The sequence below is a fragment of the Camelina sativa genome, chromosome 20, assembly GCF_030686135.1.
Source record: "Camelina sativa cultivar CO46 ecotype springtype chromosome 20, ASM3068613v1".
NCBI classification, from domain to species: Eukaryota; Viridiplantae; Streptophyta; class Magnoliopsida; order Brassicales; family Brassicaceae; genus Camelina; species Camelina sativa.
Genome location: NC_141899.1, coordinates 4,476,940 through 4,491,354, shown reverse-complemented (window position 1 = coordinate 4,491,354; position 14,415 = coordinate 4,476,940). Strand labels below are relative to the sequence as shown.

General features: G+C 36.4%; 3 protein-coding genes across 7 annotated transcripts; 2 read left to right on the top strand and 1 right to left on the bottom strand.

The window, feature by feature from the left end:
• Positions 1 to 55: 55 nt before the first annotated feature.
• LOC104772072 (glutamate receptor 2.5-like) lies at positions 56 to 6,690 on the top strand. The gene is made up of 5 exons (XM_010496726.3): positions 56 to 370; positions 1,147 to 2,477; positions 2,710 to 3,025; positions 3,141 to 3,547; positions 5,926 to 6,690. Exons 1-5 carry the CDS (start codon positions 94 to 96, stop codon positions 6,547 to 6,549), a joined length of 2,955 nt encoding a protein of 984 aa, XP_010495028.2. The 5' UTR covers positions 56 to 93; the 3' UTR covers positions 6,550 to 6,690.
• Positions 6,691 to 6,906: 216 nt separating this feature from the next.
• On the bottom strand, positions 6,907 to 10,470 carry LOC104769337 (DEAD-box ATP-dependent RNA helicase 15). Of its 2 annotated transcripts, none has more exons than XM_010493532.2 (12): positions 10,257 to 10,470; positions 10,016 to 10,140; positions 9,739 to 9,839; positions 9,268 to 9,440; positions 8,929 to 9,160; positions 8,712 to 8,830; positions 8,121 to 8,177; positions 7,845 to 8,029; positions 7,611 to 7,755; positions 7,428 to 7,511; positions 7,271 to 7,334; positions 6,907 to 7,181 (listed from the first exon to the last, which is right to left on the bottom strand). In XM_010493532.2, exons 2-12 carry the CDS (start codon positions 10,126 to 10,128, stop codon positions 7,171 to 7,173), a joined length of 1,284 nt encoding a protein of 427 aa, XP_010491834.1. In that variant the 5' UTR covers positions 10,129 to 10,140; positions 10,257 to 10,470; the 3' UTR covers positions 6,907 to 7,170. The 2 variants fall into 2 exon arrangements, with proteins under 2 accessions (XP_010491834.1, XP_087361266.1); XM_087505140.1 differs by having other exon boundaries at positions 9,268 to 9,575; positions 10,257 to 10,357.
• Positions 10,471 to 10,573: 103 nt separating this feature from the next.
• LOC104769336 (DEAD-box ATP-dependent RNA helicase 15) lies at positions 10,574 to 14,335 on the top strand. 4 transcript variants are annotated; one of them, XM_019242489.2, is made up of 12 exons: positions 10,574 to 10,759; positions 10,890 to 11,021; positions 11,199 to 11,299; positions 11,766 to 11,938; positions 12,045 to 12,276; positions 12,360 to 12,478; positions 13,009 to 13,065; positions 13,157 to 13,341; positions 13,429 to 13,573; positions 13,669 to 13,752; positions 13,838 to 13,901; positions 13,989 to 14,335. In XM_019242489.2, the coding sequence occupies exons 2-12, from the start codon at positions 10,909 to 10,911 to the stop codon at positions 13,997 to 13,999; spliced, it is 1,284 nt and encodes a 427-aa protein (XP_019098034.1). In that variant the 5' UTR covers positions 10,574 to 10,759; positions 10,890 to 10,908; the 3' UTR covers positions 14,000 to 14,335. The 4 variants fall into 4 exon arrangements, 3 of the variants coding, with proteins under 3 accessions (XP_019098034.1, XP_019098035.1, XP_087361264.1); XR_015592936.1 differs by having other exon boundaries at positions 10,671 to 10,759; positions 12,360 to 12,908; XM_019242490.2 differs by having other exon boundaries at positions 10,676 to 10,759; positions 11,630 to 11,938.
• Positions 14,336 to 14,415: the final 80 nt, after the last annotated feature.

Genomic DNA, 14,415 nt, shown 5'->3' with positions numbered 1-14,415 from the left:
TAGTTAATTATAATATAATACGCGGAATGAGTCTCTCCAAAACTATCTATTTATCTGTCTCGTCTCTCCTCTTATGATTATGAAATCTTAGTAATGTCTTTATTCCATCTTCTTGTTGTATCTCGTTCTCTTCCTTTATGGCTTTCATTTTGTCTCATCTTCTTGGTATTACTCGCGAGACCTCAAAAGGAAGCTTTACAAGTTAAAGTGGGAATTGTTCTAGACACTAATGTGACATTAGCAGATTTGAGCTTACAAGCTATCAACATGTCTCTGTCGGAATTCTATAATACTCATAATGGCTTCAAGACAAGGATTGCCCTCGACATCCGTGATTCCAAACGAACTGTTGTTGGTGCTGCAGCTTCAGGTATCTATCTTTCGTTCTGAACATTCATCGATCATGTATGACATTTTAACTAATATATATACAGTACTATCAAACAAAACATAAAAATAAATCATGTATTATATAAGTACTGTATATATTTTACATTATATATTATTACAATTCATTGCTGATAAGATTCTTTTTTATTCTTTTTGTATATTATATAATTACTAAACTTATTTTTAGAAAAACTAGCGGGCCGGTTGCAGCAGGTTGCGTTCAAAGTCTTACATATTGTAAGATAAACAATCTTAATGATTTACGAAGGACTAGTTCTTGCTATAATTGTCAACTATGTTGTCTTTTTGATAGATCTAAAGATCCTTGTCTTAGGAAGTGACTGTGTTGTTGAAAGTGAAGATCTTTCCAAAAACCAGCAATATTTCGAAATATAAAGAAATATATTTATACATATGACATGAAATTCAAGGAAGTAAACCTTAAATTAAAATATTATAATATATGTGTACAATAGATTGAAGATCATGATCGGTATATCATGTATTGAAGGCACTTTGACTTGGATCCCGGATCAAATCTGAAATCCATATAACTTTTTGGGAGTTCGTTGGTTCGGATTAAAAGAATTGTATTATAACTTTATCTTAATTAAGCAAAAGTTGGAGGATTATAGACTTTATAGTTATGATATTTTTGTAATATTTTTAAAAAGTTAATGTTGTTTGAGTTGATATCACATTTTGAGAAACACTTCTCCGATAATATATGGGAAATATTAATTTTTAACTTTGCAGCTTTATACTTGATAAAAAAGAGAGAAGTGGTGGCCATTATTGGACCAGGGAATTCAATGCAAGCTCCATTTTTGATCAACCTCGGAAATCAGTCTCAAGTTCCCATAATCTCATTCTCTGCAACAAGCCCGCTTCTCGATTCCCTCCGTAGTCCATATTTCATCAGAGCCACACACGACGACTCATCCCAAGTTAACGCCATTAGTGCCATCATAGAGTCATTTAGATGGAGAGAAGTTGTGCCTATTTATGTAGACAATGAGTTCGGAGAAGGTATTCTTCCTTACTTAGTTGATGCTTTTCAAGAGATTAACGTTCGTATCCGATACCGAAGTGCCATATCATTACATTCCTCTGATGATCAAATCAAGAAAGAGCTCTACAAACTAATGACCATGCCCACTAGGGTTTTTATCGTGCACATGTTGCCTGATCTCGGGTCGAGGCTAATCTCCATTGCGAAAGAGATTGGAATGATCAGTAACGGATATGTATGGATTGTTACAAATGGTATAGCTGATCTCATGAGTTTAATGGGCGAATCAGGCTTGGAGGACATGCATGGTTTTTTGGGTGTCAAGACATATTTTTCAAGATCAAAGGAGCTAAGTTATCTTGAAACTCGTTGGCGAAAAAGATTTGGAAGAGAAGAGCTAAACAATTTTGAATGTTGGGCTTATGATGCTGCCACAGCACTTGCAATGTCAATTGAGGAAATCAGTCAGGTAAACATGAGTTTCAATAAGACCAAGACAAACACTTCAAGAGAAGATTTAGGCACTGACCTAGATGATCTCCACGTTGCTCACTCTGGTCCCAAGCTTCTTCAAGCATTGACGACAGTCAGTTTCAAAGGTGTTTCCGGGAGATTTCAGCTAAGAAACGGAAAGCTAGAGGCCAAGACTTTCAAGATAATCAATATAGAGGATAGCGAGGAAAGAACGGTTGGATTTTGGAAATCGAAAGTAGGGTTAGTGAAGAGCCTAAGAGTGAATCAAACAGGCACTAAAATAGCGCACAGCTTGCACCGCCTAAGACCGATAATATGGCCTGGGGACACTACTTTTGTGCCCAAAGGCTGGGAATTGCCAACAAATGCGAAGAAGCTGAGAATAGCAGTTCCAAAGAAGGATGGTTTCAAGAATTTTGTGGAGGTAACAAAGGATGCACACACTAATGCTCTAACAATCACCGGCTTTTGCATAGATGTTTTCGACACGGTAATGAGACAAATGCCATATGCTGTCCCCTATGAGTACATCCCCTTTGAAACTCCTGATGGAAAATCGCGTGGAAGTTACGATGAAATGGTTTACAGTGTGTTTCTTGGGGTGAGTTACATTGATCCATAAACCTTTGACGAAACCAATTCTTTTTTTTTCCTTTTTTTCATTAATCAAAACGGTAAATCATGAGCCGATCATCAACACTAGTCATGATAAATGTAGAATATCTTTCTTTTTTTTTGCTAGCCAGTTAACGTGTCTACCGTGGCCAATTGGACGGAAAAAAACCAAATATTGTGCTAAGTTTTTTATTATTATTTTCTAATGATGTTAACAGGAGTTTGATGGAGCTGTAGGGGATACTACAATCTTGGCTAACCGGTCAATATATGTCGATTTCGCATTGCCATACTCAGAGACTGGCGTTGTTTTCGTGGTGCCGGTCAAGGATGAGAAACAGAGAGGAGAATGGGTTTTCTTAAAGCCTTTAACAAAGGAGCTCTGGTTTCTCACTGGTGCATCTTTTCTCTACATTGGAATGATGGTTTGGCTTTTCGAGTACCAAGCAGATAAAGATTTCAGGGACAAGAAGATAATCGACCAAATATCTAACGTGTTCTACTTCTCATTTTCAACCTTGTTTTTCGCACACAGTGAGTTTTTTTCATCAACACACAAACTTCAGATTCTAATCATAAGGGTTGCATGATCTTTTGAAAAAAAAAAAAAAACTAACACAACATTTTCCAATATTTTTTCTATATATAGGGAAGCCATCAGAGAGCTTTTTCACATGGGCTCTTGTTGTGGTTTGGTGCTTTGTGTTGCTAATACTGACTCAGAGCTACACAGCGACGCTGACATCAATGTTGACGGTTCAAGAGCTTCGACCAACCGTGAAACACATGGATGATCTGAAAAAGACCGGAGTGAACATTGGATATCAAAAGGGTTCGTTTACATTCGAAAGGCTGAAACAAATGGGTTTCGATGCGTCGAGGTTAAAGATTTACAATTCTCCTCAAGAAATGCGTGACCTTTTTCTTAACAAGAGCAGCAATGGCGGGATTGATGCTGCTTTCGATGAAGTCGCTTATATCAAGCTTTTCAGGGCTAAATATTGCTCAGAGTATTCCATCATCGAGCCTTCCTTTAAGGCTGATGGCTTTGGCTTTGTAAGTGTACTTAGCTAATTACTCTTTTAACTATTTTTTTATTATACTAGGTTTTGAAGATATATTTTGATAAAAATTATATAAGACTGATAACGATAAGAAAATATTATCTCAGATAAAAAAAAATTTCACATACACAATTTTTTAAAATATAAAAATCAGTTGTGTTATAAAATCAAATCCTATTAAAAAAATCATGAATTTAACTCGACGTCCAGTCGAGTCAAATCAAACTGATGACCTCACATATCCTAAACCATTTTTTTGACCACCAGAAAAACAAAACAATTTTATAATCATGAATTTAACTCGTTTTCATATTTAATTGATCGTTACCACATATGCTTTCGTGTTTTTTATTCAATGTTTTCTTATTCTTCATACTCTTTCTTATCATTTTCATTGTCAAATTTTGTGGTAATTGTCATCATTACTTTTACCTTTTGGTTCTTTGTTATACTCTTTTCTTCTTCTTCCTCGTCAACTTCTTCACATTCTTCCACTGAAAAACATTTTTTTTAGACTACCACACAACTTGTTAACCCATCAAACTCCAAGAACAAAATCATTTATTTTCTCATAAAATTTGTGAAATTCATGAAGACCAGCATAGTCAACACATGCACCCAATTATTGATAATTTTATCCATATACTTATTTGGTTTTAGATCCACGCGTTTAGAAAATTCTCAAACCAAAATCATTACTTGGTTTATAATATTTTAAAAACATAATAAAATATACTAATAATTATTTATTTAATATGAATCATGAAAATTTGTTAGAAATGCCCTCTTTGGCATACCCCTTTTCAAAAATGCCCATTTTTTTGAACATTTTCATTTTTGCCCTCTTTTACACAATTACCCTATGGTAAATTAATTTTTAGAATTTATTTTTTTAGGTTTGGGTTCCCAATTTACATTTAGGGTATAGTTTTTAAGGGTTAGGGTTTAGTATTGGGGGTTTAGGGTTCATAATTTTGTCATTTTAGATATCAAAAATGGACACCATCAAAGGGTATTTTTAAAAAGTGACATAGAAAAAGGGGTATTTTTGAAAATCCCCCATGAATCATATGACTAGGTTTTAAACTCACGCTACATGTGAGTTTATTTGATATATTTTGGAGAAAATTATATATGATTAATGACAGTTATGAAATATTTATCTTATAGAAAACTTTAAATTACTATTAAGGCAAAACTTTTATTTCAGATACACAATTTAAAAAAAAAATTAAAAATCAGTGTGATAGAAAATTAAATCTGATCAAAAGAATCAAATATTTAACTGGACATCCAGTCAAGGCGGATCAGAAATTCGAACTGGTGACTTTGCATATACTAAACCATTTCTTTGAGCACCAGACAAACCAAACATTTTTAGAATCATGAAACCATTTATAAAAAATAAAAAAAAACTAATGAAAAAAATAAAAAAATAATGAAAAATATGTTTAAAACATCAACTCATCTATAAAAATGTTATAATCATTTTTAGCATATTTTCAAAAAGAAAAAATTAATGAAAGAATATCAACTCATCTATAAAATCATACACAAAAATATGTTTTACATCTCATAAGATATAAAAAGCACAAACATAGATAAATAAGATAATTTATGTTTTACATCTATATTTATAATATTTTAAACTTTTAAAAGGTTTTGAAATATCAAATTTGAACCTTTTAAAAAGTTTCAATATTTATAATATTTTAAACTTTTAAAATTTAAAACTTATAATATTTAAAAACTTTTTAAAAGCTAAGAACTTTTAAAAGTTTCAATATTTATAATATTTAAACTTTTAATTTTTTTAAATATTATAATATTTTTTTGAAACTTTTTAAAGTTTTAATTTGATCAAATAAAAAACCAGATCAAAACAAATAAAATTTTTAAACTTGGATGCCTAATAAATCAAGCTTTCCTGCTCATACATAGCATATTAATTTTATTTATACTGGTTCTGAACCATTATCTAAAAAATTTATAGCCGATGTGGGATATTGTGCATAGTTTTTTTTATTACCATAAATTTAAAAAAAAAATTTCTAAATTCTGGAAATTTAAAAAATGTTTATAGCTCCTACTTTTATTTAGTATAGATTTTTTCAAGGTTTTAAATGGTGGCAGGCAACATGACAGTATCATCAGTATGGATAACCAAAACATATATAATTAGTTTTCTGAAGTGAAACAAAGTATTTCCTAATTCTAAAATCTATCTGATAGCACATAGAAAAGTTATAATTGTGAATGATGAATTAAAAAGATGGTTTAATTAATCTGTGTCATTGTTCAAACAATCAGCTGTTTTGTATATAACTAGGATTTTTGAAGTGTTTTCAACTCTCCACGGTTTTTGTGCAGGCCTTTCCATTAGGATCCCCGCTGGTGTCTGATATTTCAAGACAGATCTTGAACATTACAGAGGGAGAGACCATGAAAGCTTTGGAGAACAAGTGGTTCATTGGAGAAAAACATTGTCTACAGTCTACCATATCAGATTCTCTAATCCAGCTCGATCACCACGCCTTTAAAGCTCTATTTCTAATCGTCTTTGTTGTCTCGTTATTTCTAATCTTGTTCATGTTAGCTCATAGAAGATACAAAGAAACACAAGGCAACGTGATCGACGAAGCTCCAACCAATCCGCCAAGCGATGGGCATGAAGGCCAAACCGATGGACGACGGGATAGTGTGAATGTCGCGGGAGCGGAAGTCAATGAAGAAGATAATGTTGGAGGTCGAGATGGAGCAGATAATAATGAGCACTACATCTTGGAAGTCAAGGAAGAAGGTAACGGTGGAGGAGAAGATGTCGCAGATGATAATGTGGGTAATATTGTGGAAGTGGCGCCAGCTCTTGTGCAACTACAAGATCCACAGTCACCACCACCAGGCTTAACTCGCCGTCGCGGTAAAAATGTCGTATCAAGGACTAATTTACCCTTACCAAAAGTTGTGCCACCTTCGAGGATGAATTCGGTATAATCCGGGTTCCGGCCGTAAATTCAGTTTGAGCTTTGAACTCTCTAAATGCACTCCCCTGAGTATTGTCTTTAAACAATATGGAACTCTTCTTGACCCTATTTGTCAAGAGTGAAAAGCGTATGTTGGTAGATGTTTCATGCATAACTAACCTCTAGGTTTCACACTGACTAGTTTGCATTCACTTTTCTTTCAGGTTATAGATATCCAAGTACAGATTTAAGCGAAATTGCAAACCAAATGTTGCTTTTGCTCTGACCTTCCACGTGAAACCTGTTGGCAAGTACAAAATTAACGTTGAGGATTCCTAGCAACATTCAATGATTAACCCTTTGCAATTTTAACTAAAGGAACAACCAATAACCAAGTCAACACTAAACCCTGAGATTTAAAACATAACAAATCTCTTGTACAATAAACAGGACAGCTCTGAACTGTGTGCTTTGGAGAGTAGCTGAATCTCATTTTTAAAGAGTTACAAACGGTCTAAATATAAGGAAAGACTTGTCCTCAATAGAAAAGACTACAACAGCAGCAAACGGAGTGAGATATAGCTGTGAACCTCCATGACCCCTACAAGGTTGAAATCTGAAGAGGTTCTTCCTGAGAGAAGATGCTACTTGTTTATGACGGCACTGATCAAAGAATAAGAAGAAACAACATTAATATCAAAACCAGAGAGAACCAAACTTATGCATAAGTTGTAAAAAGATTTCACACTTACTGTATGTGGAGGTATCAATCTGCTCAGGGAGTTCCTTTATATCAACCTCAAACCTATCTTGCACCTGTCCACATTCAAAATTGCTACATTACTAAATTGCCCAACTCAATATTAAGAAGAGTTTCCAATGGAAATATGACAACGATAAACTGCATACCTGATTAAGAACCTCCGAATCCGAGGAAGATGCAACAAATGTGATAGCAAGCCCCTTGGTTCCAAATCTACCAGCTCTCCCAACCTATACGAGACAGTGCAAAACAGTAACGTTTCAAAATCCCTTTCAATGAGATGATTAATCAATTAATAAATTCCAGGATTCTATAAATACAATACTTACCCTGTGAAGATATGTATCAGCAGAATCTGGCATGTCGTAGTTGATAACAATGTTCACACGCTCAATGTCAATGCCTCTTCCTACCAAGTCAGTCGCCACAAGGATCCTCTTGTGCCCTTCCTTGAAACTTTTGTAGCGAGTCAACCTACACACATCACATCATATTAGCCTTCAAAGTTGGTTTCCATGAGGGCTTTAAAAGCAATTAGGAACCATTCATAATAATGTACAAACCTCTCTTCTTGAGACATGCCAGAGTGGATGCATATTGAGGGGAAATTGCATTCTACCAGCAACTTGTTCAGCTCCGCAGCTCTGCTCACGCTCTTCACAAATATGACAACTTGGTTGAAGTCCAACGCATCAAGAAGGTCATTCAGCTTGCGGTTTTTCTCCATGTCGCTCAGTTTGATGTAGTGCTATTACAGTAAGACAGAAAATAGTTAATGAATTAAGTATGAAGCATCAACTAAAATGAATAATCAAAGGACCTCAAACTAGTTAAAGTACCTGGACAAGTCCATGAAGAGTCAACTTGGCTTCATCATCAACATATATTTCCATTGGCTGAAAGGAACAGATATCAGAGTAAATGGTATTAGCAAGCTTTCCTCAGGCAATGACTTCCACTACAAAAATGAAGACGGATGAAGAACCCCTGAACTGAGATCCTCGTCCATCAGGTTTCCTCTTGAAAGATGTGAATTTTGCAATGAAACATCAAATTTGCTCCGAACATTAAAGCCAATATAATTGAGCAGGATGAAACCTTGAGGACTCACAACGCCCGACTCATAACCCACCCAGCACTGTTAGCATTGCAGATATGTAGAAAAGGAAAAGCACCGTGATGATAGTAGATCCCACTGAGCAAAGACATCACTAAACCACAATCTAGACTGCATACAGAGTCACCTAATTCTCCAAACCCTAAAACTACCCAATGTATTATTCGATTGAGACCCTGCATCCAGGTATTTATGGCAGGTTTCCCAGGGCAGAAGGTACTCAAAATAAACCTACTATCGCCCAGAGAAGGCTAAAAATAATTCAAGATTACAGGACTTGCAAACCGATGTAGTATTGGCTGTAGGACATTACATCTTGCATAAATTTCTTGCAGACTGGGCGTATCTCTTTGCTGAGCGTAGCTGAGAACATCATTACTTGCTTATCGTGAGGAGTCATCTTAAAAATCTCCTGCACATCCCTCCGCATGTCTGATAAAGAAGAGCAAAAAGTGTTAAAACATACAATTATTCAGGGATACGAAGATAGGTAAATTAATTTATACATAGAATGTCAGAAATCAGCATACCAAGTGACTCGAGCATTTTATCACACTCGTCAAGAATAAAATGCCTCACATTCTTCAAAGAGAGATCTTTGTCCCTGGCGAGTGCAAGCACCCTACCAGGTGTACCAACAACAATGTGAGGACATTCATTCTTCAGCAAGTCTTTATGAATTTTGATGTTGACTCCACCATAGAACACCGACACCTTTGTATCAGGAAGATAGGTACTGAATCGCACGAACTCATTGCAGATCTGCAAGTAGTTTCAGCATCAAGATATTATAAGTATGTGAAAACTTTGGGACAGACAACATAACAATTATTAGCCAAGGCCCGAGTAAAGAAAACATAGTGGAATACCTGGTAAGCCAACTCTCTTGTATGGCACAAGACAAGTGCAGAAACCTGGCCAGGAGATGGTTCGATCTGTTGCAGAGTCGAAAGGACAAACACAGCAGTCTTTCCCATACCAGATTTTGCTTGACAGATAACATCCATGCCCAAAATAGCTTGAGGGATACATTCATGTTGCACTGGTGGAGAACCAAAGAAAATTGCACCGAAGAAACCCTTTATAAGTAGATGAATACCTCCATATCTTTTTAATTGGTGGATTTAGCTCATGTTAAGCTCACTCCAAATCAAAAGATTGAAATAGCGTTTATTACCTGGAAAGAGTAATCACAAAAATGTTAATATACACATCTTTGTTTTAAATTGGCGAATTAGTGATACAATTTCGATAAACAACAGTAGACTAAAAAGTAAAACACGCAAAGGAAGAAAATTTGTGTAGGCTCAGTAACAAGAGGAAGAGTGAAAAGTACTTGCCTTCGGATGGATGTTCAAAACCTGAGTCAACAATAGCTCGGAGAAGCTCCGGTTTCAAAAGGAAGTCTCTGAATCCAGAACTGTGTATTCCCACGTACCCTCTGACCCAAAGAAGAAAAACAATATCAGATTTCTAAAATCAATATGAAACTGCTACTCTCTAAGGCAAACGACTAATGAAACCTTCACATCTAACAAGCAGTAATCTCAGAACAACATCAAAATTAAACATCCACTGTCTCAAAAATAACAGATCTAGGAAAACATAAAAACTCACTTTTTCACGGCTTCGCCGTTAACTTTACTTCCAGAATCTAGGACCTTCTCGTCTTCTTCCTCGTAATCCAAAAGCTCCTCCTCGTAGGCTTCGTTGTCTCTAGCGTCTCCCATACTTCACAAGTTCTACAAACAAAAGAGAAATATCAGAAAAAGTTCGCAATTCAACGCAAAATGGAACCCTAAGCGAGTGAATTTGCTAATAATCAATGGAATCTGATGGATTGAGAGCGAGAAGATACCTGAGAACTGAGCAGAGCTCGTTAGATCGCGAAATCGGATTAGGGTTTCGAAATCTCTGATTGCGAGAGCAAGTAGAAAATATCTGCGCTTCGCTCGAGTCAAAGACATATGTAGTGAAGAAGACTGGATAGGGTTGCTAAACTGGGCTTTGTTTCAATGGGCCTACTTTCCCTAATGGGTTTACAATCACAGGAAACAATAAAGCCTCGCCCACCAAACAGTAAAAAACAGTTCGGTTTAAATCTATGGTTTAGTCGTTAGCACGTGTTCTTAATTTCTTATCCTCCAGACCAAACTGACCGACTTCTTCTTAGTCAAGTTGACTGGAATAAGGCCGATTCGTAGGCCCATTAAAGTAAAGCCCATTCTCAACCCTATCTAGTCTCCCTATATATATATTTGCGTACACCAACGCGGCGTAGATAATTTAATTTTCTTCAATCAGAGATTTCGAAACCCTAAATCCGATTTCCAGATCCAACCAGCTCTGCTCATCTCTTAGGTAAAATCTTCGCTCCAAGTTCATCATCATAGCTTAGACTGCTTATAGTTCGAGAACCTTATTGTATAGAGTTATACAAATCTTAGGTTTCTGTGTTGGATTTGGTATCTTACCCCAAATTTTTGCGCAGTTTGTAGAATTTGCGAAGTATGGGAGACGCTAAAGACAACGAAGCCTACGAGGAGGAGCTCTTGGACTATGAAGAAGAAGACGAGAAGTTTCCAGATTCTGGAAACAAAGTTAACGGCGAAGCCGTGAAAAAGTGAGTTTTATGTTTTCCCCGATCTGTTTTTTTTTTTTGGGGGGTTTCTTAGGTTACTAGCAGTTAGGGTTTGATTTGCCGCTTAACTTTTAAGATTTGCAATTTCTAAGTTCTTGGGTGCTAGAATTAGTGGAATCTCGTATAAGATACTCATGTGTTTTTTTCTCTTTGTGCCAGAGGTTACGTGGGAATACACAGTTCTGGATTCAGAGACTTTCTCTTAAAACCGGAGCTTCTCCGAGCTATTGTTGACTCAGGATTTGAACATCCATCTGAAGGTAATTACAATTATATTCTCACCCTGTTTTGAGTCGTTCCTTACCATTGCCTTGCTTAATGGTATAAATCTAGATAAATTACTTTCGCATAAGATATGTAGTTGTTGTCCTTGTTGTCCTTATTCATTTACTTTTTATGTACTTAGCCTAGTATTGAGAAGATATATTTGGTTTAAAATATTTGTACTTTATCTTGGTCATGTGCTTATCATCTACCTAAGTCTAATTAAAGTTGTGGTGATTATGAGTTCAGATGCTTTTTTTTTTTCATTTATAATTGGTTTTGTTTTCTTTGTCTATTAACGTTTGAATGATTACTTTTTTTTCCAGGTAATAAACGCTATTTCAATCTATTGAATTTGGACTGAGCTTAGCATGTCGTAAAGACATCAATTATAAAGATATGGAGGTTATATTCTACTTCTAAACGGTTCCTTCGGTGCAATTTTCTTTGGTTCTCCACCAGTTCAACATGAATGTATCCCTCAAGCTATCTTGGGCATGGATGTTATTTGCCAAGCAAAATCTGGTATGGGGAAGACTGCTGTGTTTGTTCTGTCTACTCTTCAACAGATTGAACCTTCTCCTGGACAAGTTTCTGCACTTGTCTTGTGCCATACAAGAGAGTTGGCTTACCAGGTATGACCTTTTTTTTATAATCAGGCTCTTTGCTCTTATTGTTTTGTCTTCTGCCCCCCAAGTTGTTTATTGCTTATTATGCCTTGACGCTGAAAATTACTTGCAGATCTGCAATGAGTTCGTGCGATTCAGTACCTATCTGCCTGATACAAAGGTTTCGGTGTTCTATGGTGGAGTCAACATTAAGATTCACAAAGACTTGTTGAAGAATGAATGTCCTCATATTGTTGTTGGTACGCCTGGTCGTGTGCTTGCACTTGCCAGGGACAAAGATCTCTCTTTGAAGAATGTGAGGCATTTTATTCTTGACGAGTGTGATAAAATGCTTGAGTCACTTGGTATGCGGATTTCTTACAGCCTTTTACACATCTTCGTATCCCTGAATAATTGTATGTTTTAACAATTAGCTTTTTTTTATCAGACATGCGGAGGGATGTGCAGGAGATTTTCAAGATGACTCCTCACGACAAACAAGTAATGATGTTCTCAGCAACCCTCAGCAAAGAGATACGCCCAGTCTGCAAGAAATTTATGCAAGATGTAATGTTCCATGGCCAATTCTCTCTCGCTTTGCAAGTCTTCTAGTTTTGAATTATCTTTAGCCTTCTTTGGGAGATCATGGCATTATTTGAGCAGCTTCTGCGCTAGAAAAGCTGCAGCTGATCCTTGGATGGGTCTTAATCCAATAATGCTTTGGGTAGTTCATAGGGGTCGAGAACGGGGTGTGAGATTCTATAGCTTTGGTGTGGTTCAGTGACCTTTGCAGTTTGCACAACAGGATCTTCTTTCATCATTACCTTCAGTTTCAATTTCTTTGCAATTCGGACAATGCTGGGTTGGTTTTGGGTATGGGTGTTGTGGTGTCCCAATAATACATCTTGCTCGTATGGGCCTTTATGTTCCGACCAATATTTGATGGTTTATAGCAAAACTCACATCAATGAAGAGAACCTGATGGACGAGGATTTCAGTTCAGGGGTTCTTCTTCATCCATCCTCATTTTTGTAGTGGAAGTAACTGCCTGAAGAAAGCTTGCTAATACCATTTACTCTGATATCTGTTCCTTACAGCCAATGGAAATATATGTTGATGATGAAGCCAAGCTGACTCTTCATGGACTTGTCCAGGTACTTTAATTAGTTTGAGGTCTTTTGATTATTCATTTCAGTTGATGCTTCATACTTAATTCATTAACTATTTTCTGCCTTGCTGTAACAGCACTACATCAAATTGAGCGAGATGGAGAAAAACCGCAAGCTGAATGACCTTCTTGATGCGTTGGACTTCAACCAAGTTGTCATATTTGTGAAGAGCGTGAGCAGAGCTGCGGAGCTAAACAAGTTGCTGGTAGAATGCAATTTCCCCTCAATTTGCATCCACTCTGGCATGTCTCAAGAAGAGAGGTTCGTACATTATTGTGAATGGTTCCTAATTGCTTTTAAAGCTCTCATGGAAACCAACTTTGAAGGCTAATATGATGTGGTGTGTAGGTTGACTCGCTACAAAAGCTTCAAGGAAGGGCACAAGAGGATCCTTGTGGCGACTGATTTGGTAGGGAGAGGCATTGACATTGAGCGTGTCAATATTGTTATCAACTATGACATGCCAGATTCTGCAGATACATATCTTCACAGGGTAACTATTCGTATTTATTGAATCCTGAAATTTTGGTCATTGATCACACTGAAAGGGCTCTCTTAACGTAACTGTGTTTCACTGTGTATATGTAGGTTGGGAGAGCTGGTAGATTTGGAACAAAAGGTCTAGCTATCACATTTGTTGCATCGGATTCAGATTCTGGTGTTCTTAAGCAGGTTAGGAGTTTGATCTTGTCCATCCATATTCTACTCGATATTGATTTGGGCATTTTAGTAATGTAGCATTTTTGAACGTGGACAGGTACAAGAGAGGTTTGAGGTTGATATAAAGGAACTCCCTGAGCAGATTGATACCTCCACATACAGTAAGTGTGAAATCTTTTTACCAATTATTCCTAAGTTCGATTTGTCTGGGTTTTTGACATTGACGTTGTTTCTTCTTCTTTATGCAGTGCCGTCTTAAAGTAGGCTTCGTCTCTCAGGAGCACCTCTTCATCATACGGCCAAGGGGTCACATGGAGGTTCTCGACTATCCCTGCTCTTTTGGGAGGACCATTTTTTCTTTTCTATATGTTTAGACCGTTTGTACTCAGAAAGAGATCATGTTACTCTCCAGTCCGTACTGTTTAGATCTGCCCTGTTTTTTTGTACTAGAGATGATGACATTTTACGATCTCAAGATTTAGTCTTGACGTGAGAGAGCAAGTCAGTAAGGTCTCCGAGTTGGTTATTGACTAATTTGTTGAGATTCATTTTCAAAATTGTTCTCTATGAAATGTCAAAATCAAATTCGTAAGCATGTCTGTTCTTTAATTGAAACTTCTATAGCTATTCATTAGTATCAGAAATAGGTTAACACTTACGAATTTTGACCAAGGA

Bases quoted from the DNA above. Each gene is read 5' to 3' on its own strand.
- LOC104772072 (XM_010496726.3), top strand. From the start codon at position 94: ATGTCTTTATTCCATCTTCTTGTTGTATCTCGTTCTCTTCCTTTATGG. The intron at 3,026-3,140 runs GTGAGTTTTTTT...TTCTATATATAG, and splicing joins AACCTTGTTTTTCGCACACA to GGAAGCCATCAGAGAGCTTT. The intron at 3,548-5,925 runs GTAAGTGTACTT...GTTTTTGTGCAG, and splicing joins AGGCTGATGGCTTTGGCTTT to GCCTTTCCATTAGGATCCCC.
- LOC104769337 (XM_010493532.2), bottom strand. From the start codon at position 10,128: ATGGGAGACGCTAGAGACAACGAAGCCTACGAGGAGGAGCTTTTGGAT. The intron at 9,161-9,267 runs GTATTCCACTAT...AACTACTTGCAG, and splicing joins CAAGAGAGTTGGCTTACCAG to ATCTGCAATGAGTTCGTGCG. The intron at 8,030-8,120 runs GTACTTTAACTA...TTACTGTAATAG, and splicing joins CTCTTCATGGACTTGTCCAG to CACTACATCAAACTGAGCGA.
- LOC104769336 (XM_019242489.2), top strand. From the start codon at position 10,909: ATGGGAGACGCTAAAGACAACGAAGCCTACGAGGAGGAGCTCTTGGAC. The intron at 13,342-13,428 runs GTTCGTACATTA...TGTGGTGTGTAG, and splicing joins GGCATGTCTCAAGAAGAGAG to GTTGACTCGCTACAAAAGCT. The intron at 13,574-13,668 runs GTAACTATTCGT...GTGTATATGTAG, and splicing joins CAGATACATATCTTCACAGG to GTTGGGAGAGCTGGTAGATT.